Raw genomic sequence first — 22,708 nt, forward strand, 5'->3', positions numbered from 1 at the left:
TCACAATGAAACACCACTCTACACCCATAAAATTGGCCAAAATTTAAGGCTTATTCCCATATACTGCTGGTATATAAAATAATACCACCAATTTGGAAAACAGGTAATTTCTTAAAAAGGTAAACATAATCCTAACATATGGCCCAACCAACCTAAAATGGTATTATCTTAGTAAATAAATACCATCGTAGGCATTGATCAAGAGAGAAAAAACATTTTTCCACACAGAGACTTGTATGTGGATGTTCAGAGCAGCTTTAATACCCCCAAAATAAAATTAGCCAAATGTCCATCAAGGTAGATAGCTAAACAAATCATGGTATATCCATAATGGAATTCTATTCAGCAATAAAAACTAATTTTCAGTCAAAAATTATTATACTGAGTGAAAGAAATCATGCAAAAAGAAAACATACTATATGATTTCATTTATATAAAATAACTTATATAAAATTTCATTTATATAAAAAACATACTATATGATTTGCATTTATACATGCAAACCACTGTACAGTGACAGAAAAAGGTCGGTGGTGTCCAGAACAGGAGCAGAGGAAGGAACGGATTACACAAAAACTTCTGGGAGAAATGGAAATGTTATCTTGATTGTGCTGACAGTGTTATGGTTATTTACAAATGTCAACGTTGATCATACTGTCTACTTTAAATATGTAAACTGTGGGTATGTAATATGTAAATGTATGGTATCTTGTACTTCAATGATACCTCAATAAAAGTATTAAAAAAATTTTTTTAATAAGAATTGGCAGTCCTCTGGGCCAAAACCCACCCTCCAAAACAATGGGACCAATCTCTACCAGGAAGACTTGAAAGTATCAACAAGCCATTAAGAGTCAAGTCCCATGTGACTCCTCTTAGTAAACTGTCCTCATAGGAATTTCTTTAAGGTCAGTGTAGGACTCAGACGCATATCCCGTCTCACGAATAAGTACAAGCACATGATCAGCATGATTAGCATCTTGGGAATTAAGTCAATGTGGTTAGAGAACCCCTCCCTCTAGGCCTCTTTTATTTTTAGAGGACTCACCAAAACCAATTATCAAGTATTTTACAATACTTGTCCAATGAGGGTATTTGGTTACTTGCAAAAACTCCAATTAATCTCAAACTTCCCTTACCATAACTATGGCAAGAAAAAGTTCAAACAGTATGATCATAATTGTAGTGACTTTATAATTTGTTGTCTGTGGCATTACTTTTCAGTCTCAGCTTCTAATCACAAAGAAGAAAAGTTTAACCTATTTTGGATTCCTCTCCGATCTACCAAAAATTTTTACAAGACCGTAGTTCATTCTCTAGGTGCAACTACTTAGATTTCATTAGAAAATTATTTTGGTTCATCTCAGTTTCTTTTGCAGCCTCCCTTCATTCTACCCAATCCTTAAATGATGACATTCTCCAGGGTTTCATCCTGTAGTCTCTTCTAGTCTCACTTCTCCCCAATGGTTCTCAAACTTTCTCCTACAAAGTCAGTTAAAAATAAGGATTCCTATACCCTAACTCCAATGATTCTGATTCAGATTAATAGATGAGGGCCTATTATTCTTTATATCTCTTAGCAATTACCCACTTGTTATTCCATTAAATGCTTTCACCTGTTCACATTCTGTTCTCTATGAAAAATACCTTTTCCTTATGGCTAACTGCATTATTTCTTGACTTTCAAGTCTGTTTAGAAGTGATTTGCTCTGGCAACTCTTCCCTTCTGAACTATCACTCCCCCTCCCTAAATGCTATATTAAATTCCGGTTTAAAAATATTTAATTACACTGTATCATGTTGATGTACTTGCCTATCTTCCCTTTTAGATTATTAGTTCTGTGTTTTTCTTGCCTGTATATCTAACCCACTACAGAGCTGGCACATACCAGATATTTAGTAAATGTTATCTGAATGAATTAACCCTTTCAGTGAATATCTAGTTAATAAGAATCTATTTTGTAATAACAAATATGAAAAAGGTTAGCACATTCGGTCTACAAAGTAATAAACCAGTCTTAAAGCCAAGCAGTCTGAAAAGAAAAGGATTTCTTCCAGGCATTTTTATCAATCCTTTCCATGTTCATCAATGTATTCATGAGTACATACTTGATGTCTGAGGATATGCGAGGCTACACTAGGTCATACCTTCCATTTTTAATATAATTCGTGCTTTTCTTTGCAAGCTAGGTTCTTCTCCCCTACATTAGGTTTAGACCCGCACTGTCCAATCAAGGTAGGCACTAACTATAGGTGGCTATTTAAATTTAAGTTAAGATCAAATACAATTTAAAATTCAGTTCCTCAATCACACTGGCCACATTTCAAGTGCTCAAAAGCCATACGTGGCTACGGTCCTTTACAGCGGGAATACAGAACATTTTCATCATCACAAAAGTTCCATTGGACAGCGCTGGCGACACAATTATAAATGGACCCCAGAAAATCTCACTTACTTCTTAGCTCCCACGATCTTCGTGCTCCTCTGGTGCTTAAAGGATGTGGGTTCCGGAGTCTAGCAAATCGCAAGCACATGAGTGAATGCTAGGGACCGCTGAACCTTGACCACAAAAAGACGAATCCCCCTGTGCCCAGAAGAAATGAAGCTCTCCCGGGTCAACTACCTCCAACGGAAGAGAGCAAGACTTTTTTGGAAAAGCGTGTCGTCTTGTCTTCCTACCCAGCCAAGGCAGGTGACAACACCATAGCCTTCATCTCCCCCATTCTCAAAGCCCCGTCCCAGATAGAGGCTCTAAAAGGGAGGCGAAAAGAGAGGACAACGGATATGGGAGGTACTGGGGATATAAAAGAAATAGAAACTAATGGCAATCTAGCGAAGAACTGAGTCCAAGGAGGTGGGAACAGTTAGCGGTAACTGGGGGGGAAAAGGGAGACAGGTAGATCTGACCTAGAAGGGTGGGGCCTACGATGGGCTCTGATAAAACCAACTCTGAGCATGGCACAAAAGCGAGGGACCGCGTGTTGCGGGCTCGACAGCGCTACCCCTAAAACATAACGGTCAAACCGAGAAACTCACGGCGGGTACTGCACCGAGCCTGGAAGACATCACTCCCTCTCCACGCCTAACAAATCCACCCAAGGGCTCCGGCCAGACCAACGCCACTTCCGCTCTCCTCTCCTCTCCCGGATGTGGAGTCGGCGCCGCCGAGTCCAGATCTGAACGTCTACTTCCGCCTGGCGGCTTCCGAGGGGGCTGCGGCGGGAGTGAGTCACATGACGTGCCTCCCTCCTCTGAGACCCCGCCCCAGGAGGCTGTAGGTGGGGTTTGGACCTCAACACGGCCTCAGAACCCCTTCCTGTCGTTCCATCCTTTTGCGCGACACCAAATATCCTTCCACCCTCCATTCCCCACCCAGCACGACGAGTGGTGTTTCTGGATGGAGATCAATTATTGCCCCTTTATTTATCTTAAAGATATTACAGACCAATTCCCGCCCTCCCTCCCCCAGGAAGAGTGGCATAGACGCTCTTTGCTGAGGGCGCAGGTATTGGAGGCAGTGGCTTAGCAGGAAAGAAGCCAGGAAAGGGCAGCTTGGTGAAGACTTGAGCCAGTCAGTGAATAAGGGGGGCGGATCTCTTCTCATCTGTTAGCTTCAGGACTCTAAACTTGCCCAGCTTTGGGTATTTTGTGTGTTTGAGTAGCCCTTGAAATCTTTAGAGACACTATGTCTGAGCCTCTCCCTAGGGTAGCTGCGCTTGAGTCTCTCCTTAGGGGTACTGTGATGGGTTTTCTCAGACCAACTGTGTTGACCCCTCTTAAAATGACTGTGTTTGCTCTGTCCAAGTGACTGTGTCTGCTCCTCTCAGAGGAACTGCAGTGAGTTCTCTCTGAGGAACCGCGACCACCCCTCACAGGGGGTCTGTGCTGTCTTCTCCCAAAAGGGCTGTGTCCTCTCCTCCCTAAGGGACTGTGATGAATTTTCTGAAAGGGATTGCGACATCTCCTCTCAGAAGGACTGCGACATCTCCTCTCAGAGGGACTCTGGCAGCTCCTTTTGGAGACACTATGATGGCTCCTCTGAGAAGGACTTTGATTGCTCCTTTCAGAGAGACTGCGATGGCTCGTCTGAGAAGGACTGTGATGTCTCCTCTCAGAGGGACTGCGACATCTCCTCTCAGAGGGACTCTGATGTCTCCTTCCAGAGAGACCGCGATGGCTCCTCTGAGAAGGACTTCGATGGCTCCTCTCAGAGGGACTCTGATGGCTCCTTCTGGAGATACTGCAATGACTCCTCTGAGAAGGACTTTGGTGGCTCCTTCTGGAGATACTGTGATGGCTCCTCTGAGAAGGACTTCGGTGGCTCCTCTCAGAGGGACTTTGACGGCTCCTTCCGGAGAGACCGCGATGGCTCCTCTGAGAAGGACTTCGGTGGCTCCTCTCAGAGGGACTTTGACGGCTCCTTCCGGAGAGACCGCGATGGCTCCTCTGAGAAGGGCTTCGGTGGCTCCTCTCAGAGGGACTTTGACGGCTCCTTCCGGAGAGACCACGATGGCTCCTCTGAGAAGGGCTTCGGTGGCTCCTCTCAGAGGGACTTTGACGGCTCCTTCCGGAGAGACTGCGATGGCTCCTCTGAGAAGGGCTTCGGTGGCTCCTCTCAGAGGGACTTTGACGGCTCCTTCCGGAGAGACTGCGATGGCTCCTCTGAGAAGGACTTCGGTGGCTCCTCTCAGAGGGACTTTGACGGCTCCTTCCGGAGATACTGTGATGGCTCCTCTGAGAAGGACTTCGGTGGCTCCTCTCAGAGGGACTTTGACGGCTCCTTCCGGAGAGACCGCGATGGCTCCTCTGAGAAGGGCTTCGGTGGCTCCTCTCAGAGGGACTTTGACGGCTCCTTCCGGAGAGACCGCGATGGCTCCTCTGAGAAGGGCTTCGGTGGCTCCTCTCAGAGGGACTTTGACGGCTCCTTCTGGAGAGACTGCGATGGCTCCTCTGAGAAGGACTTCGGTGGCTCCTCTCAGAGGGACTTTGACGGCTCCTTCTGGAGAGACTGCGATGGCTCCTCTGAGAAGGACTTCGGTGGCTCCTCTCAGAGGCACTTTGGTGGCTCCTTCCGGAGATACTGTGATGACTTCTCTGAGAAGGACTTCGATGGCTCCTCTCGGAAGGGCTATGACATCTCCTCTCAGAGGGACTTTGGTGGCCCCTTTGAGAGAGACTGTGATGGCTCCTCTGAGAGGGAGTACCATGGCTCCTTTCAGAGGAATTACATGGGGTTCTCTGCCTTAAGAAGCTTTTGTGGTTTCGTTTCTTGGGTGTCAGTTTCTCTTTAAGGTGACTGTGTGAGTTTCTCTTAAGTGAATCTTGTAGAATTCTCCCTCGGTCCTGAACTCTGGTTCCCGATTTGGAGTTCTTGGACTCCTGGATGGAGATTTCACTTCTGCCAAAGTTTTTCTTAGCTCTGCTGCTACTGTCATTTTGAACAACACCCATAGACTGTCTGCTTGAAGTGGTTTTGAAAGTGGTACTTCTTTGGGAAACTATGCGCTTGGGCAGTTGGGTATGTCTGGGTTTGAAAGAGCTATCCCATTTGGGTTGTTGAACTGATCTGAGTTGCTCTGTTTCTTCCCTTAATGTGCTCTCCTGCTTAGTGGTTAGGTCTGTTGGCTTTAGCTTGACAACTGGCATCCCGTCACTTTTGATATCTCTTGATAAGTAATAGTCTCTGGCTTTTCGTTTTGGATGCTGGTTTTTGCTTGACCACAAATGGTCTGGCCTTGATCTGTCCTCAGGCTTCTGCCCAACAAAAGCCATAATTCTGTGTGCCATCTGGAATGCTTGCCTTAGGCCTTGAAAAAGCAGTTGAATGAATTTGGGTTGGGAGGATTTCTTAGGTTGTCTTTTTAACGAGGCACTCATTGTCTGAGATGCTCCATTCCTCTTCCTTCTAAACTGGGCTGGTAATTCCCTAGAAGGACTCTGTGTCATGGCTCTACCATTTGTGTAGAACTCTGCGCTTTGTGTTCTGCCTCCCTTGGTTCCTTTCATTGGATATTTTGAATCATGGGTCTTTTGGGTTCCCCTGTTAGCCCATTTTTCATCCTGAACATCTTCAGAGTCACTATCTGGTAAAGAGTGAACTTGAGTAAATTCATATTGCCCAGGGTCTCTAATTTCTGTTTCTCCTACTAGGTCAGGGCTCCTATACGGCCTTCGCCTGATGTGCACTTGTACAGGAGAAGCAGGAGCCTGGGAAGATCCAGACTGCAAATCTATCGTAGAAGTAGGACTCTTGGAAGCTTGAGTGTAGACATTAGCTTTCCTTAGTGATGGTGACATAGGACTCCTTGGTGTGATGGGTCTGTCTCTTCTGTGATACTTTGAAATTTGGGGTCTTTTCCCAGTTCGCAGCCTAAAGCCAAGATGCAACCTAATCTCTCCATGGCCTTTAGGAGTGCTTACAAGGTGGAGCTGTGGATAAATAAGAAGGTAAGGCCCAAGAGTGCCCTGTAATTTATGACAGCAACTAAATCCTGCACATCGGCCACACTGTAGGCAGATAGGGTATTTTAAAACCAGACCTGAAGTTAGAGGTGGAGGAACATTTGGGGGTATTTGACTCCTTAACAGTTTTGCTGCTATTTTTAGCTGCAGATCTTGTAACAGCTGGAACTGTTCTGAGAAGTCAGTTTTGGCCTGGGGAAGAAAACTTGGCTTGAGAGAGTGTTGGGATTCAAAAATCCTTGTCTGTGAGTTACTCTGTGAGTTCTCACTCTCTTCCACTGGAACAGAATCTTTCCTAGTGAAAACTATATCGAAGGAGGACTCTAACTTTACTGGGGCAGGAGGCTGGCCCCCTGTACATGAAGCAGGAATGGGCTGAATGACTTCCTTGGATATATCATTGAGCCTTGAATTCACTTTCTTTATTCTCATTCTAGTCCCAGAGTATTGCTGTACTATAGAGGACATGGAACCACGTGTCCACATCTTTAAGGCCATTCTTTGCTCATGATCATGACATGAAGTATGTCTTTGAATGTAGTTTTTGACCACTGAAGGCTGAGAGATAGTACCTCGACCCTTCTCTAGCAAACTCTGGGAAAATTTCATCAGTTCAGCTGGAACCCCAAATAAATTCTGAATAGACTGACAGACATCTGCAGTGGCTCTCTCTGTTAAAGATGTTCGAGAATAGAGCTTCCTTTTCATAGTGGCTCCCAAGACATTCCCCAGCGTTAGCATATTGGAGAGATATTTTCTAGGTAGTCGCTGTCTCCAGGAGTGATTCTCCCAGACATTCTGTTGTCTCCCCAGGACAGACCAGGTAAGGCCTCTTTGAGTTCCCGATCCTGACTGAAACGTCCTAGATGGTGATCTCCAGCTTTGTGGTGGATGTTGGGATAGGTCGTGGAGTAAGTTCTCTAGCTCTTCCACCTGCTTCTTATTAGTCCTCTCCTTAGATATGACACCCACTCCTGGGATCTCAAAATGTGGGGTTTCTACAATGTTAGTTATTTTATCAGACGGTTGATTATGAAGGGACAAGGTAAGGGTTGAAGACCGTATCATAGTAGAGTCTATAAAGGACTCTTCAGGCTCCAAAATATCTGTCCCAAGGTTTTTTACATCCAAAGTCCTTGATACTTCCGGCAGCTCAAAATCCCAAAGGCTTCCTAATTCAGATGTTTCGGCAGAGCTTGAGATAAGCGAGTTTGAAGAGTTGTGCAGAAATCTAAAGATATAATTATCTATTTGTAACTCCTCTCTTGATGTAAAATCCTCAGATTCCCTAATCTGATATACCTGTCCTAGATTTAAATCCTCAGATTCCCTGATTTGAGAAGACCCTATTTTTGTCCCTACTGATTTCATGGCCTGAAGCCCTTGTTCATGAGTGAACATTGTAGGTTTCTCAAATGGAGATGTTGGCTGTGAGAGTAATTCTGCAGATTTCACTTTAGTATTTGGCCTTGGAGTTAATTCTACAGGTTCTACCATTTCTTGAAGCTGTGGCCTTGGGAATAAATCCAAACAATCCAGTGCTTCAATCGCTGACCCTAAGGCTACTCCTATTGGTTCTACAACCTGAGGAATTGGTCCTGGTGCTAATTCCTCAGATTTTACAATTTGAAGTGGTGGCCCTGGGATTAACACAGTCTTTACGATTTGAAACCCTGTCAACTTCATTGTTTCCAAAATTTGGTGCGTTGGCTCTGTGGCTAATTTCTTAGATTTCACATTTTGCAACCATAGCCCTGAGGTAAACTCAGAAGATCTCACATCTTGCAGTTTTGGAGTCAACTCAAGACAGTCTACCATTTGAGAGATTGGCCCTGGTGTTAATGCCACAGATTTCACAACTTGAGGTGGTGGCCCAGAAGTCACTTTCACATAGTCAATAACTTTTTGGGGAACTACCGGGGTTACCCCTTGAGCAACGTGAAGCTGTGTCTTTGTAGATTCTGTGACCTGATCTGGTGGCTTTGGACTAATCCTCATATATTCTGTAATTCGACCTTGTAGTCCTGGACCTATCTCTGAATATTTCATCCTTTGATTCTGTGACAATGATAATCCCACTGATCCATCCCCTTGCTGCCATGTCTCGGGTATGAGCTTTACAGATTCTGCACATCCTGCAACTTGATTTGTCGGCTTTGGGGGCAACTCTAATGATTCCTCCCTTTGAAGCCGTTGCTTAGAAGTTAAACCCATAGATTCAGGAACTTGATATCCTACTCCTGGTGTCATCTCTGAAGACCCTGGGACATGATGTAATGACTGTGTAATCAATGCTTCAGAGTCTTCCCTCTGCAGCCTTTTCTCAGAGATCACCTCCAAAAATTCTAGTGCTTGAGGATAGGGCCTTGGAAATCTCTCTGCATATCCAGTGGTTTTACGTATTGGCTTTGGGGTCATTCCAAGGAATTCCTTCCTTTTTGGCCTTGCCTTGGAGGTCAAGCCCATAGTTTCTGTAGTGTGATGCTTGGGCTCTGGGGTCATCTCTTCAGATCCTACAGCTTGCTGCAGTCGCCTTGTATGTAATTCCTCCAAATCTTTAACTTGAGTCTGTGACTGAGAGAGCAACTCCAGAGTTTTTGGGATTTGGTAGCTTTCCTTTAGGGTTAATTCTAAGGATTTAGAGCCTCGATTTCTTAGCACTGGAGTCACATCAACAGATTCTGGTACTTGGAGATCTAGCCCTAGAGGCATTCCTGAAGATTCCATGGCTTTACTTGTTGGCTTTGGGGTCAACCCTACAGATTTTTCTATGGTTTCTTTGCCTTGGTGTGCCAACCTTCGTGCCATTGCTGAAGATTCTGTGATGTGATAAATTGGTATTGAAATCAAACTCACAGATTTAGGGACCTGATGCATTGGCGTTGGGATCATCTCCACATGTTCTACAAACTGATGCTCTGGCCTAGGGATTATCTCAGAGGAGTTTGTGATTGGATACCTTCTTTTTGGAGTTAGCTCCTCAGATTTTGTTCTTGGAAGCAGTGACCCTGGTGGTAACTCTACAGGTTTTATGTCTTGTTGCAGAGATGCTGAAGACAATTTCACATGTTTTATACTTTGCAACTTTGGTTCTGGAGTAAACTCCAAAGATTTCTCACCTTGTTGCTGTGATTCTGGAGACAAACTTGAAAATTTAACACTAGCCAACATCGGTCCTGGTATGAACTTCTTAACTGGCTGTGGTGCCAACACCACTGATTTCATACCTTGCCATCCTGAAGTCAACTCTTGGCAATTCATACCTTGCTGTTGGGACCCTGGTGTCAACTCTATGGATTTGACATCTTGAAAACATGACTCTGGTGCAAAGACCTCAGAATTAACACATGGTGACCTGAGGCATGATGACAACCCTAAAGAATTAGCACTTTGAGGCTGTGGCAATGGGTTTGACTTCAAAGATTTCACATCTTGAAAATGCGGTGAAAACACCACGGATCTCACATTATGCTGCCTGAGGTGTGAGGGCAACTCCTCAGAATTCATACCTTGAGGATGTGGCCCTGAATTTAAATCCACAGATTTCATTATTTTAAAACATGGCTCTCGTGCAAACATCTCACATTTCAAGTCCTGCAGCTCAGAGCCTGAAATCCGTTTCACAGAATTTGCACCACAAAGCAATGGCTCTTTGCTCATCTTCATAGATTTTACATCTTCAAGCAATGGCTCTGGTAAAAATAAGACAGATTTCATACCATTTAACGGAGAGCCTACAGTGAACACTGACTGCACAACTTGTCGCTGTGACCCACAGTGATTCTCCCAAAACTGGATTTCTGGAAACTTTGCCCCTGGTATTAACTCAGAAGATTTTATACCTTGCAAATATTGTCCAGGGTTGAACAGAATAGATTTTGTACCTTGAGATTCTAACCCAGGATTCAATTCAGCGGGTTTTGTGCTTTGCATCTGTGGCCCTGGATTAAACTTTACAGAATTCATGCACTGAAATTCTGACCCTGAATTCAAATCAGAAGAATTCACACCTTGCGGCTGTGGGCCACAGTTGAACTCCTGTGATGTTACACCTGGAAACTTTGTCCCTGGAGTCAATTCACATTTCATATTTTGTGAATGTTGCACAGGGTTGAACAAAACAGATTTTATACCTTGAAATTCTGACCCCAGATTCAAATCAAAAGATCCCATACCTTGACATTTTATCTCTGAAGTCAACCCAAAAGATTGTATACCTTGCAAAGGTGGCTCCAATTTGTACTCCACAGCATTTACACATTGTAATTTTGCCTCTGGATTCAACTCAGAAGAATTTACACAGTTCGTCTGTGGCCCAGGTTTGCATCCCATAGGTGCTACACCTAGAAACTTTGGCCCGGGAATCAATTCAGATTTCAAACATTGCAAATGTGGTTCAGGGTTGAACACCACAGATGTCTCACTGTGACTCTTGGTCCCTGGATTCACCTCAGATCCCATACCTTGACATTTTGTCCCTGAAGTCAACTCAAAAGATGGTACACTTTGCAAAGGTGGCCCCAGTTTGCACCCCATAGAATTTACACATTGTAATTTTGGCTCTGGATTCAACTCAGAAGGATTTATACAGTTCATCTGTGACCCAGGGTTGCATCCCATAGGTGCTACACCTAGAAACTTTGGCCCTGGAATCAGTTCAGATTTCAAATCTTGCAAATGTATTCCAGGGTTGACCACTACAGATGTCTCCCTTGGAAACTCTGTCCCTGAATTCAACTCAGAAGACTTCCTACTTTGAAGTTTTGAAACTGAAGTTAATTCAGAAGAGTTTACACCTTGTGAGTGTGACTCAGGGCTGCATCCAACAGCATTTACACACTGAAGGTTTGGTTTTGAAATAAATGCAGACGAATTCATATCTTGCAAATGTGGCCCAAGGCAGAACAAGTTAGATTTTATACCTTGAAGCTCTGGCTCAGGATTCAACTCAAAAGATTTTACACCTTTCAATTGAGGCCCCATGTTGAATGCTGTAACATTTATACACTGAAGCTGTGGCCCTGGGTTCAACTCAGAGCATTTCCCACCTTGTAACTTAGGCTCATGATTGAATTCTGGAAATTGCTCATATGGAAGCTTCATGTCTTTGCACAACTCAGATTTTATCACTTGTAACTGTGGCCCAGGATCGAACTGGAAAGACTGCATACCTTGAACACTTGTTCCCTGGCACAGCTCAGAAGATTTCACATCTTGCAACTGTTGCTCAGGATTGAATTCCATAGATTTCACATCTTGAATCTGTGTCCCTTTGCATAATTCTGAAGATTTTCTATGTTGCAAATGTGGTCCAGGATTGTATACCATAAATTTTACACTTTGAAGCTCTGGCCGTGGGTTCAACTTATATGATTTCTCTTCTTGCCACTGCTTCCCAGCACTGAACTCAGAAGATACCACACTGTGAATCTTTGATTCCAAGGCTAACTCAGAGGGGTTTGCAACCCGAAATTCTGGGTCATGACTGACTTCTGTAGTTTTCACTATTTGAAGCTTTATGGACTCAGGAGATTTTGCACCTTGCAACTTTGCCCCAGGGTTGAATTCCACAGATTTCATACCTTGAAAGCGTGCCCCTGGTGTCAGCATAGACAATTTCCTATTTTGTAACTGTAGGGCTGACTTGAACCCGAAAGATTTCACATCTTGTACCTTTGTACCTAGATTGAATTCAAGAGATTTCGTATCTTGCCACGTGGGCCTGGTGATGAATTCCACAGATCCTCCACTTTGAAGCTTTGTTTCTGGTGTTAACTCAGAAGATGTCACATCTTGTAACTGTGGAACAGGTTTTAACTCAACAGATTTCAAATCTTGAAGCCTCCACTCTAGCGTCAAATCAGATTTCTCACCTCGTCTCTGTGGCCTAGGGTTGAACTCCACAGATTTCACTCCTTGAAGCTTCCTCTTCTGGGTTAAATCAGATTTCCCACCTTGTAGCTTTGGACCATGGTTGAACCCAAAGGATTTCACTTCTTGAAGCTTTGACTCCGTGATCATTTCAGAAGATTTCATACCTTGAAAGTGTGATCTAGAATTGGACCCTGTAGATTTTATATCTCGAAGCTTTATACCCATAATCAGCTCTGAACATTGCATATCTTGTAACTTTGGGCTGGATTTCACACCTGAAAACTTCCTCCCCAGGGTCATATCAGAAGATTTCTCACCTTGTAACTTTGAACTAGGTTTCAATTCTACAGATTTCACTCCTTGAAGCTTTTCCCTTGTGATCACTCGAGATTTCACATCCTGCAACTGTGGCCCAGACCTGGAATTCGTAGATTTTACATCTGGAAGCTTTACACCCATGATCAACCTAGAAGATTTCGTATCTTGAAACTGTGGGCCTGACTTGAAATCCACTGATTCCACTTTTTGAAGCTTTGTCCCTAGTATCAATTCAGAAGATTTCACACCACTCAACTGTGACCCAGGTTTGAACTTTGCAGATTCCACATCTTGAAACTTTGTTTCTGAGAGTAACTTAGAACAATTCACTCCTTGAAATTGTGGCTCAGGGTTGAACACCAATTTCACATTTTGAAGCTTTGATCCCAGGATCAGGTCAGAAGATTTCACAACTTGCACCTGGGGACTGGGGCTGCTTTCTTTATGTTTTACATTTTGAAGTTTTGTCTTTGAGGTCCCTTCAGAAGAATTCACACCTTGTAACAATGGTCCGTGGTTGAAATCTGTAGGTTTGGTACCTTGAATTTCTGTCCCTACAGTCAGTTTAGAAAATGTTGTACCTTCCAATTGTGAACTTGGATTTAATTCAGTAAATGTCATATCGTGGGACTTTATCCCAGGTGACAACTTAGAAGATTTTAGACCTTGCCACTGTAACCCAGAGTTGAAATTCTCAGATTTCACACCTTGAAGTTTTGTCTGAAGAGTCAATTCAGATGACTTCCTACTTTTCAAGTGTAGTGGAGAGTTCAACTCTATAGTTTTATCACTTTGTAATTGTGACCCTTGGCTTAATACCCCAGATTTCACCTCAGGAAGCTGTGGCTCTTGTGTAAGCACTAGAGACTTGACACCTTGAGGTTGTGTTCCTGGGGATGACTGTAAGGGTTTCACTTCTTGAAGCTTTGGTCCTGCAGTCAATTTAGTAGATTTCCTATCATGCAAGGAAAGCCTAGATTTCAGTGTCATAGATTTTATACCACAGAGCTTTGATCTTGATGTCAGGTCACATGATTTCATACTTCTAACCTGTAGAAAAGGTTTCAAATCGAAACCTTGAGGCTGATGTTCCTGGAGTGATGCTAAAGATGGTGTATCTTGGAGCTTTGGCCTTGGAGTCAATGCAGATGACTTTGTATCTCTTAACTGTATTAAAGGTTTCAACTCTACAGACTTGACACCTTGAGACTGTAATCCAAGATTTAACTCTACAGACTTCACAGCTTGGAATTCAGGTCCTGGTATCCACTGAACACATCTCATACTTTCTAGCTGTGGCTCTTGTTTAAACTCCATAGTTTTTATATCTTGAAGCTGTGGCTCTGAGGTTGATGCCAAAGTCTTCCCTTTTTGCAGCTGTGGTCCTGGGAACAACTCAGGAGTTTTCACATTCTGCAACTGTGGCCCACGGTTGAAATCTGCATACGTTGCACCTTGAGTTTTTGTCCCGAAAGTCAATTCAGATGACTTCACATCCCTTAACTGTACTGAAGATTTCAACCCTCCGGATTTAGCACCTTGAGATCGTGACCCAAGATTTAAATCTACAGATTTCACAGCTTGGAACTTAGGTCCCGGTATCCACTGAATACATTTCATACTTTCAAGCAGTTGCTCTTGCTTTAACTCAACAGTTTTTACACAGAGTTGTGGCTCTGAAGCTGATGCTGAGGGTTTCACTTGGTGCAGCCGAGGTGCTGGGATCAACTCAGGAGATACTATGCTTTGCAACTGTGGTTCAGGTTTAAACTCTTTAGGTTTTAAACCTTGGATATTTGATTCTGGAGTCAGTTCACATGGTTTCATACCTTCAAACTGTAACTCAAAATTGAAGTCTACTAATTTTCCGTCTTTAAATTTTAGCCCTGGAATTAATTCCAAAGACATCTCACCTTCTGACTTAGACCCTCTCTTCAATTGCTCTGAATTCACACATTGCTGCTTTGGTGAGAGTACAGATATCTCGCCACCCCGTTCTGGCCCAGAAGTTAAATTCTTAAGTGCCATCCCTTGAAAGTGTTGCCTTGGGGCTAAATCCACAGATTTTACTCCTTGAAACTTTGGTCTTGTGGTCACATTCACAGATTTTACTTCCTGCTTCTTTGGCCTTGGGGTCAACTTCCCAGATTTTAAACATTGCAGCACTGAATCTGGAGTTTCCGCTACAGATTTTAAACTTTGATACTTTAAACATGGGGTACTCTCGACAACTTCCTTATCTTGCATTTGTGGCTCTAAAGTCAATTCCTCAGGTTTCACAACTTGCAGTTCAGATCCTTGGAGCAATGGCCCTTGTGCAAAAGACACAGATTTCTCACCTTGCATCTTTGGCCCAAATTTCAATTCCACAGTTTTCACATCTTGCAGCTGTGTTCTTGGGACCAACTCCACAGTTTTGAATTCTTGAATTCTTGCATGCATAGTCAACTCAGATTTCTCACCTTGAAGCTTGTTATTTGCGGTATCTTTCACAGATTTGACATCTTCTATTTCAGCCCCTGAGGCTATCTCCACAGATTTCTCACCTTCCAGCTGTGGACTGGAAGTTAGCAACATGGATTCCATACCTTTTAGATACTGTCCTGGAATTAAGGCCACAGATTTCATATCTTTCAGCTCTGACTCTGAGATTAACAACTCAGATTTTAAACCTTGAAGTTTTGAGCCTGGGATCAGCTCCATTGGTTTCACACCTTCCACCTGTGGCCCGGGGGTTAACACCATAGACTTGACATCTCCCATTTGTGGTTTTGGTGTTTGCATAGATTTCATACCTCCCAAATGCAGCCCTGGGGTTAACTCCTCAGATTTCCTATCTTCCAGTTGTGGTTCTGGGATTAGTGCCTTAGATTTTAAACCTCGAAGCTTTGAGATTGGGGTCCACTCCACAGGTTTTATATCTTGCAACTGTGGTCCTTGGATCAATTTAGGAGATTTTATACCTTGTAACTCTGGTCTTCTAGTCAACTCAGAATATTTCACACTTGGCAACTGTGACCCGGGAGTCAACTCCACAGGTTTTGCATATGGTTTCTGTGGCTCTGAGACAAATTTATAAGAAATGTTACCTTCAAAGCTTGACATTTGGTCTATCACTAAATGTTTTACACCTTGAAATAGTGTCTCTGGTACTAACATCTCAGGCGTGACCACTTGCTTTCCAGGTTGTGGGGTGAACCTCATAGATCTTACTCCTTGTATCTTTGGCTTTGGGGTCAACTCAAAAAAATTCACACACTGTAGTTGTGGTCCCAAGTTTAACTCTGAAGATTTCGCTCCTTGAGGTTGAGTTCCTGATATCAGATCACAAAATTTGACATCTTGTAGCCATGGCCCTGGGTTATGCCCCACTTGTTTTATACCCTGCAGCCCTGGTGACATCTTTGCTAATTTAGAATCTTGAAACCCTAACTCTGGAGTCTTCTCCACAGAATTCACACCATGAAACTTAGATCCTGGGGTTTGCTTCCCAAATTTGACACCTTGAAGCTTTGGCCCGGAAGTCAATTCAGAAAATTTTACATCTTGCTGCCTTGGCCCTAGGTTTAGTTCCTGAGATTTCACACCTTGCAACTGTAGTTCTGAGGTTAATTCATTGGATTTCGTGCTAGGAAACTGTAGTCCTTCAGTAGACAGAAGAGATTTTGTATTTTCACCCAAGGGTCTTTGGCTTGACTGCAAAGATGATTCTGTTACAAATCCTATAGACTTCATATCTTGAAGCTGTGTTCCTGGTATACACTGCAAATGTTTGAAACCTTGACGCTTTGGTTCTGAGGTCAAATCAGAAAATTTCACATCTTGCAAGCATGGTCCTGAGTTTTGTTCCACAAATTTCACACCTGGAGTTTGTGGTTTTGAAGTCAATTTTATGGGTATAACACTTTGATGCTTTGGCCCTGGGATAGATAATTTGATTTCTTGTACCGGGGAACCAGGGGTCAGTTCATCACATTTCATACCATGTGGAGACCCTGAAATTAAATCTATAGGTTTTTCTCCTTGAAGAAGTGGCCCTTGGGATAACTCTGAAAATCTGACACTTTGCAAATGTGGCCCTAGGGTCAATCTCACACCTTGAGGCTGGGCCCCCTTAGTCAATTCCTCTGATACTACACTTTGTAGTACTGGTTCTTGTACCAGCTCCTCAAATTCTACCACTCCAGTAGTAGCTGGCTGTTGGATTAAATTAACATATTTCATGTCTTGTAATTGTGGCTCTGGATCCAACTGCATAGACTTTACTCCCTGGAGCTGTGGCCCTGGGGTCAACTCCATAACATGTGGTTTTGGTCCTGTGATAAATTGTTTAGATCCTACCACTAATGGGGATGACTCAGGGGTTAACTTCACAGATTTCAAATTTTGTAGTGGTGGCTCTGATTTCTCATATTGCATCCCTGGTCCTAAAGTAAATTCCAGAGATCCTTTTTTAAAATATGGCATTGACTCTTGGGTGTTTTCAACTTGAAACGATGCCAACCCCATAGTTTCTGTCTTTTCTGACCTTAGAGGTATCTCTGAAGGCTCAGTAACTTGAAGGTGTGGTTTTAGAGTCATTCCTGCAGATTCTATAACTTGACCTGTTGGTTTTTGTGTTAATGCCTCAGAAGTCAGCCTCATGGCTTCTGTGTCTTGATAGCCTGGCCCTGGAGTCATCTCTGAAATTTTTTTAAAATGTGGCCTGGCCATCATCTCAGCAGTTTCCATGACTTGCTGTGGGATTAACTTCACTGATTCCTCCTCTTGTGGCCAGATCTCAGAAGCTAACTCTGTAGATACTGTGTCTTGATGCCATGGTCTGGAAGTTGGACCCACAGATTTAATTGCTTGCAAATGTGGTTCCATGGTCAGTTTCCTTGATTCTTCATGTAAGTGTGTGTCAGGAGTTAACCTCCTAGATTCTTCCAGTGGTGCGGTTAAATCCACAAATTTATTACCATGCATTAATGGACCTAGAGTCAACTCCTCAGGTTTTGTACTGTTGGGCTGTGGTTCTGGGGTCAATGGGACATATTTCATACTTTGAAATTGTGGTTCTGAGATCAAGTCCTTATAGTTCGTAAATTCTGAATATGGTCCTAGATTCAAATGAACAAACTTCATACCTTGGGACTCTGGGTTCAATATTTGTGGGTTCATACCTTGCATCTCTGATCCTGATACCAACTCTGGAGATTCTTGTATTAAGTGTTGAGACACTGGAGTCTCCAAGGCTTTTACACCCTGGAGCATTTTCTCACGGGTACCTTGTAATGGCACTGAGTTCATCTGAATAGATCCTGAAGTTTGACTCAATGGTCCTGGAGTATTTCCTAAAGATGACTGTTTCAACTCCACAGATTCTTTCCTGTAGTGACAATTGTCAGAAGTCAACTCTGCTTCTGTTCCTGGATATCTTGGCTGTACAATCATTCCTAAAGATTCTAAAGTTTGATGCCATGGGGTAGATCCTTCAGGTTCTGTGGCTTGATGATTTGGCTTGAGGTTCAACTCTACAGATTTTACTGCTTGAATGTGTGCCCCTGAGTTTGGTTCCTCATATTTCATATCTTCTACCTGTGTTTCAGGAATCAACCTTCTACATTCTACCATTTGAGGAATTTTCACATCTTTAAGCAATAGTACCGGGACTATCTCCTCAGATCTTTTATCTTGTAACCATGGTTTGGGGGCCAAATCCACAGATTTCCTATCTTTCTGTAATTGTCTTAGGGTCAACTCCACACCTTTTATATCTGGAAACTCTGGCGGTAGGGCCAAATGAACATATTCCAGACCTTGCAACTGTGAACTGGAGGTCAAATCTTTCAATTTCCCATTTTGCAACTGTGGTGCTGGGGCTAACTCAGTGGATTTTCTACTTTGTTGTTGTGTTCCTAGGGTTAAATGAATAAATTGCACACCTTGAAGCTGAGACCCTGGGGCTACCTGCACAGAATTCCTACTTTTTGTCTGTGGAATGGGGACCAACTCATCAGATTTTACAGTCTGCTGTTGAAGTTCTGGGACCAATTCTATAGAATTCACAGTTGGGATCAGCTCTCCATATTTTACCACTTGTGGGACTAAACCTGTGGTTATATCTATAGATTTTATATTTTGCATTCTTGGTCCCAAGGTCAGTTTCTCAGAGTTTGCATTTTGCAATCCTGAGGATAACTTCACAGAATCCACAACCTTAAGTTGTAGCATTGGCTGCACCCCCAAATACTCTACACTTGGAAGTAGTGATGCAGTAGTCTTTGCTGTAGATTCTGTGACTTGATGCAGTGGCTTTTGGCTCACTCCCTTAGATGCTGTACTTTGACCCAGCGACCTTGGGACTGTCCCTAAAGATTCCATTATTTGATGATGTGATGGTGTTAACTCTACAGATTTCTTCATTTGTAACCATGTGTCAGAGGCCAACCCCATATTTTCTGTAATTTGATGGCTTTGCCTTGGGCTCACCTCTGAAGATTCTAGGGTTTGAAGCCATGGAGTCAACCTTGAAGATTCCATGACTTGATAAGGTGGCCCTGGGATTAATGCCATAGTTTCTGTGCCTTCATGATATGGTTGTGGAGTCATCCCCACAGGGTCTAGCACTTGAATCCATGAACCAGGAGTCAACTCAAGAGGTTCCTTGACTTGAGATATTGGCCTTGAGGTCAAATCCTGAGTTTCTACAACTTGTGACTGGGGTGCTATGATCATTCCAATTGGTGACCCCGGTGTTATTGGAGTTACCTTTAGAGAATGTATGGATTGATGTGATGACATTGGAACTATCCCTACTGATTCTTTGACTTTAGGTGATGGCTCTGAGGGTAAACCCACATATTCTACAACCTCAGGTGGACCAATAGTAGTAGGAGAGCTAGAAGTCAAACCATTTGGCTGAGTTGCTCCTGGGGTCAAATTTGCGATTTGAGACTGCGAATCTCCAGATTCTACAACATGTGGCTGTGCTGGTGGAATTATCCCCATGAAATCCATAGCTTGTAATAGTGCCACTGGAGTTACTTTCATGTAATCCATAACTTGATGAGATGGACTGGAGATCATTTCCAATGATCTTGTTTTTTGACATATTGGCTCTGGAAGAAACTTCAACGGTTCTATGACTTGACTTTGTGGCTTTGAGGTTATGTCCACTGATTCAGTAACTTCATGCTGTGGCCCTTCAGTCACTTCCACAGTTTCTACAACTGCATGTTTTGCCTTTGGACTCATCTTTCCTGGTGGTATGACTTGATGGTCTAGTGATGTGTTTATTTCTGCTGACTTCATGGCTTGATATTGTGTTCTTGGGGTTATTCCCACTGATTCTGTGATATGTGGATGTGATTTTTTAATCATCCCCATAGAATCCGTGACTTGAAGCAATACTATAGGAGTTACCTTCACATTATCTGTGACTTGATTCTGTGGTCTTGAGGTCATCTTTGATTCCATAGCTTGATGCTGAGGACTTGGTATTACCTCCACTGATTTAGTGACTTGATATGATGGTTTGGGGCTTACTCTCACTTTTTTCATGGTTTCCATTGGTTTCCCAACTTCATCTGGTGGCTGTGGGAACAAACCCACAGATTCTATCACTTCTGAATGTGATTCTGGGATCATCCCCATCAAATCCATGACTTGAAGTAATGCCAATGGAGTTACCTTTATGTTATCTGTAACTTGGTATGGTAGCCTTGGGGTCAATTCCACATTAGTCACTTGGGTCTTATGCTGCTGTATCCTTTTTTCTGGAAGGCCTATGACTCTCTGCTCTATACTAAGCTCTAGGACATGTTTTGGCTCCTTCTGCAGTAAAGTGGTTTCCTCTTGATTTATGTCAACTCCTAAACTTTTGGGAGGTGGAGTGCCCAGTGATGTAACTAAGGGCCTGGATTCAAGAATTTGGGGGCCATCCCCTGGTTGTGACTGCTTACCTGGGATAAGTGACTGTGAAATTTTTGTTTCTGTTCTCTTTAATCCGGATTCCACTCCAATATTCACATGGAGCTGAAATGATGGACAGTTTGGGGATTTATTGTTGATACTTTGTTTACTGCTTTGATGAATGGGCATAGATACCTGGATTTGAGGTTTCTCTGGTTCAGAGACTCCTCCTTGTGCATCGATTAAATAATTCAGCATTGCCCATGAGTCCCTCACAGGCAGAGGTACTGTTTGTTCTCTCAAAGTACAAACCTTCCAAGCCATATGTCCCTCTAACTCCCACCTAGCCAAAGGAGAGAGACGGATTGGAGCCCACCCTGAGAATCGTGGTCTCTCCCTGGAGCCAGAATTTGGCCCGTGATCCAGTGTCAAATGACTCTTGCTCCTCCTTCCATTCTTTGTTTTCTCTTGGTGGCAGAGAACTGGGGATTCAAGAACAGAGTTGATAAAAGAACTTTGAGATCCTAAGGGTGAAAGTGCTGTAAAATTCTGAAAAAGTTTTGATTTCCCAAACTCTGAGAGCCTAAAAGTAGACAGCAATGTGCCTTGGCTCCTGAACACAGAAGGCTGTTTCTTGGGTAAAATAGGTAAACTATGGTTCCGGAGTTGCCAGGTTGTTTCTTCAGAAAAGACAGGAAAGTGTGACAGGCTAGAGTTGTTGCTTAATGATCCAGAGGAGATGCTATGGTCAGTAGAATGTTTTGCCTTCTTACAGCCACAACAGGGTAGAACAGGCTCCTGAGCCACAAACACAGAGGAGGTGGAGGAAGAAATCCTATCTTGTGGTTCAGGCAAACACAATTCCAAAAGACTTGATCTGAGAAATAAAGAAAAGTTTCCATTTGCTTTGAAGCAGAAAAAGGTAGGAAAAGTAGGAAAAGGGAAAAATAATGGCTATTTCAAATGCAAAATATTTTGGCCTGAAGGAGAACTACAACAGCAAAAGAGGCTGCTTTCCCCAACATCATTTACTTACGGAAAGAATTCCTCCATCAAGAGGAAAGGGAGCATTTGTCTCCATTCCATTCAGAAATGATCCACAGACCAGTTGTTCTTAAATGTCCTTTGGACCCAGAATTTATCCCCACTGCCAAACAAACAAACCAACTAACTAACCAACCAACCAACTAGCAATGTCCCGTTTCCCTCTCTCTTTCCCTCCCTCCTTCCCTCTCTCCTACTCTCCCTCCTTCAGTTCCTTCCTTCCCCCTCTTAAAAGTTTACCACCTTTGCGGGGCGCCTGGGTGGCGCAGTCGGTTAAGCGTCCGACTTCAGCCAGGTCACGATCTCGCGGTCCGTGAGTTCGAGCCCCGCGTCGGGCTCTGGGCTGACGGCTCGGAGCCTGGAGCCTGTTTCCGATTCTGTGTCTCCCTCTCTCTCTTCCCCTCCCCCGTTCATGCTCTGTCTCTCTCTGTCCCAAAAATAAATAAACGTTGAAAAAAAAAATTTAAAAAAAAAAAATTGGGGCACCTGGCTGGCTCAGTCCGTAGAGCATGTGACTGTTGATCTCAGGGTTGAGTTCAAGCCCCAAAGAGTTTACTTAAAAAAGGGGGGTGGGGGGCTCTACCACCTGCTGCAGTTCCCACCTAGAAACTACTACTTTCCCTGACCTTGCACATTCCAGGTGTTGGAAGATCTGTTGAAGAGTTCTCTCCATTGACCAGAGTATATATTCCTGGGCCCATCCCACAGGGAGTCCTGAAGAACTGGATATAAGAGAGTGTATCAGTGTAGTTGAAGTGATATTAAAGTACTAGTAAAGAAACCATTAAGAAGAGTGACTTAACTTGTAAAGGAAACAGCTATCATAGTGAGTGAAGTAAAATAGTCCTAGCTTACTCCTAATTTTACAGAGTTTATCAGTAGGGTAGGCTGAAGAGAGAAAGAATAGATAGTGAAGATCAGCTTTACTCACCATGTCAGGTTAGCTTCAGGGTAACCCATTCTGAGATTTTCTTCCCACTGGGAAGCTGGGAGTAGGGGTAAAGAATCTATCAGCATCAAAATTATTGATACTACCTTGTTCAGCCCCCTTGTTTTACAAATAAGGAAACAATGGTGAAATGATGTCCAGGATCATAAAATTAATTAGTGGTA

The 22,708-nt window shown here is 43.3% G+C and overlaps 2 protein-coding genes across 4 annotated transcripts in view; both read right to left on the minus strand.

Annotated features, from left to right (window-relative positions):
* ZNF512 (zinc finger protein 512) overlaps positions 1–3,161 on the minus strand; it is a 33,923-nt gene extending 30,762 nt beyond the window's left edge. For all 3 annotated transcript variants that reach the window (XM_047852534.1, XM_047852535.1, XM_047852533.1), the window contains exons 1-2: positions 3,038–3,161; positions 2,457–2,515 (exon numbers count right to left, since the gene is read on the minus strand). In XM_047852534.1, coding sequence (XP_047708490.1) covers positions 2,457–2,515; positions 3,038–3,067 — 89 coding nt within the window. In that variant the 5' untranslated portion in view covers positions 3,068–3,161. The remainder of the gene's footprint in view (positions 1–2,456; positions 2,516–3,037) is intronic.
* A 316-nt stretch (positions 3,162–3,477) lies between these two features.
* Positions 3,478–22,708, minus strand: part of CA3H2orf16 (chromosome A3 C2orf16 homolog) — a 34,970-nt gene continuing 15,739 nt past the window's right edge. The window contains exons 3-12 of the mRNA XM_047852536.1: positions 22,527–22,581; positions 22,222–22,317; positions 19,605–21,428; positions 17,752–18,485; positions 13,084–17,220; positions 11,596–12,834; positions 11,291–11,430; positions 10,474–11,170; positions 3,963–9,972; positions 3,478–3,747 (exon numbers count right to left, since the gene is read on the minus strand). Of these exons, the coding sequence (XP_047708492.1) occupies positions 3,615–3,747; positions 3,963–9,972; positions 10,474–11,170; positions 11,291–11,430; positions 11,596–12,834; positions 13,084–17,220; positions 17,752–18,485; positions 19,605–21,428; positions 22,222–22,317; positions 22,527–22,581 (15,065 nt within the window). The 3' untranslated portion in view covers positions 3,478–3,614. The remainder of the gene's footprint in view (positions 3,748–3,962; positions 9,973–10,473; positions 11,171–11,290; positions 11,431–11,595; positions 12,835–13,083; positions 17,221–17,751; positions 18,486–19,604; positions 21,429–22,221; positions 22,318–22,526; positions 22,582–22,708) is intronic.

Source organism: Prionailurus viverrinus, chromosome A3, assembly GCF_022837055.1.
Source record: "Prionailurus viverrinus isolate Anna chromosome A3, UM_Priviv_1.0, whole genome shotgun sequence".
Taxonomy (NCBI): domain Eukaryota; kingdom Metazoa; phylum Chordata; class Mammalia; order Carnivora; family Felidae; genus Prionailurus; species Prionailurus viverrinus.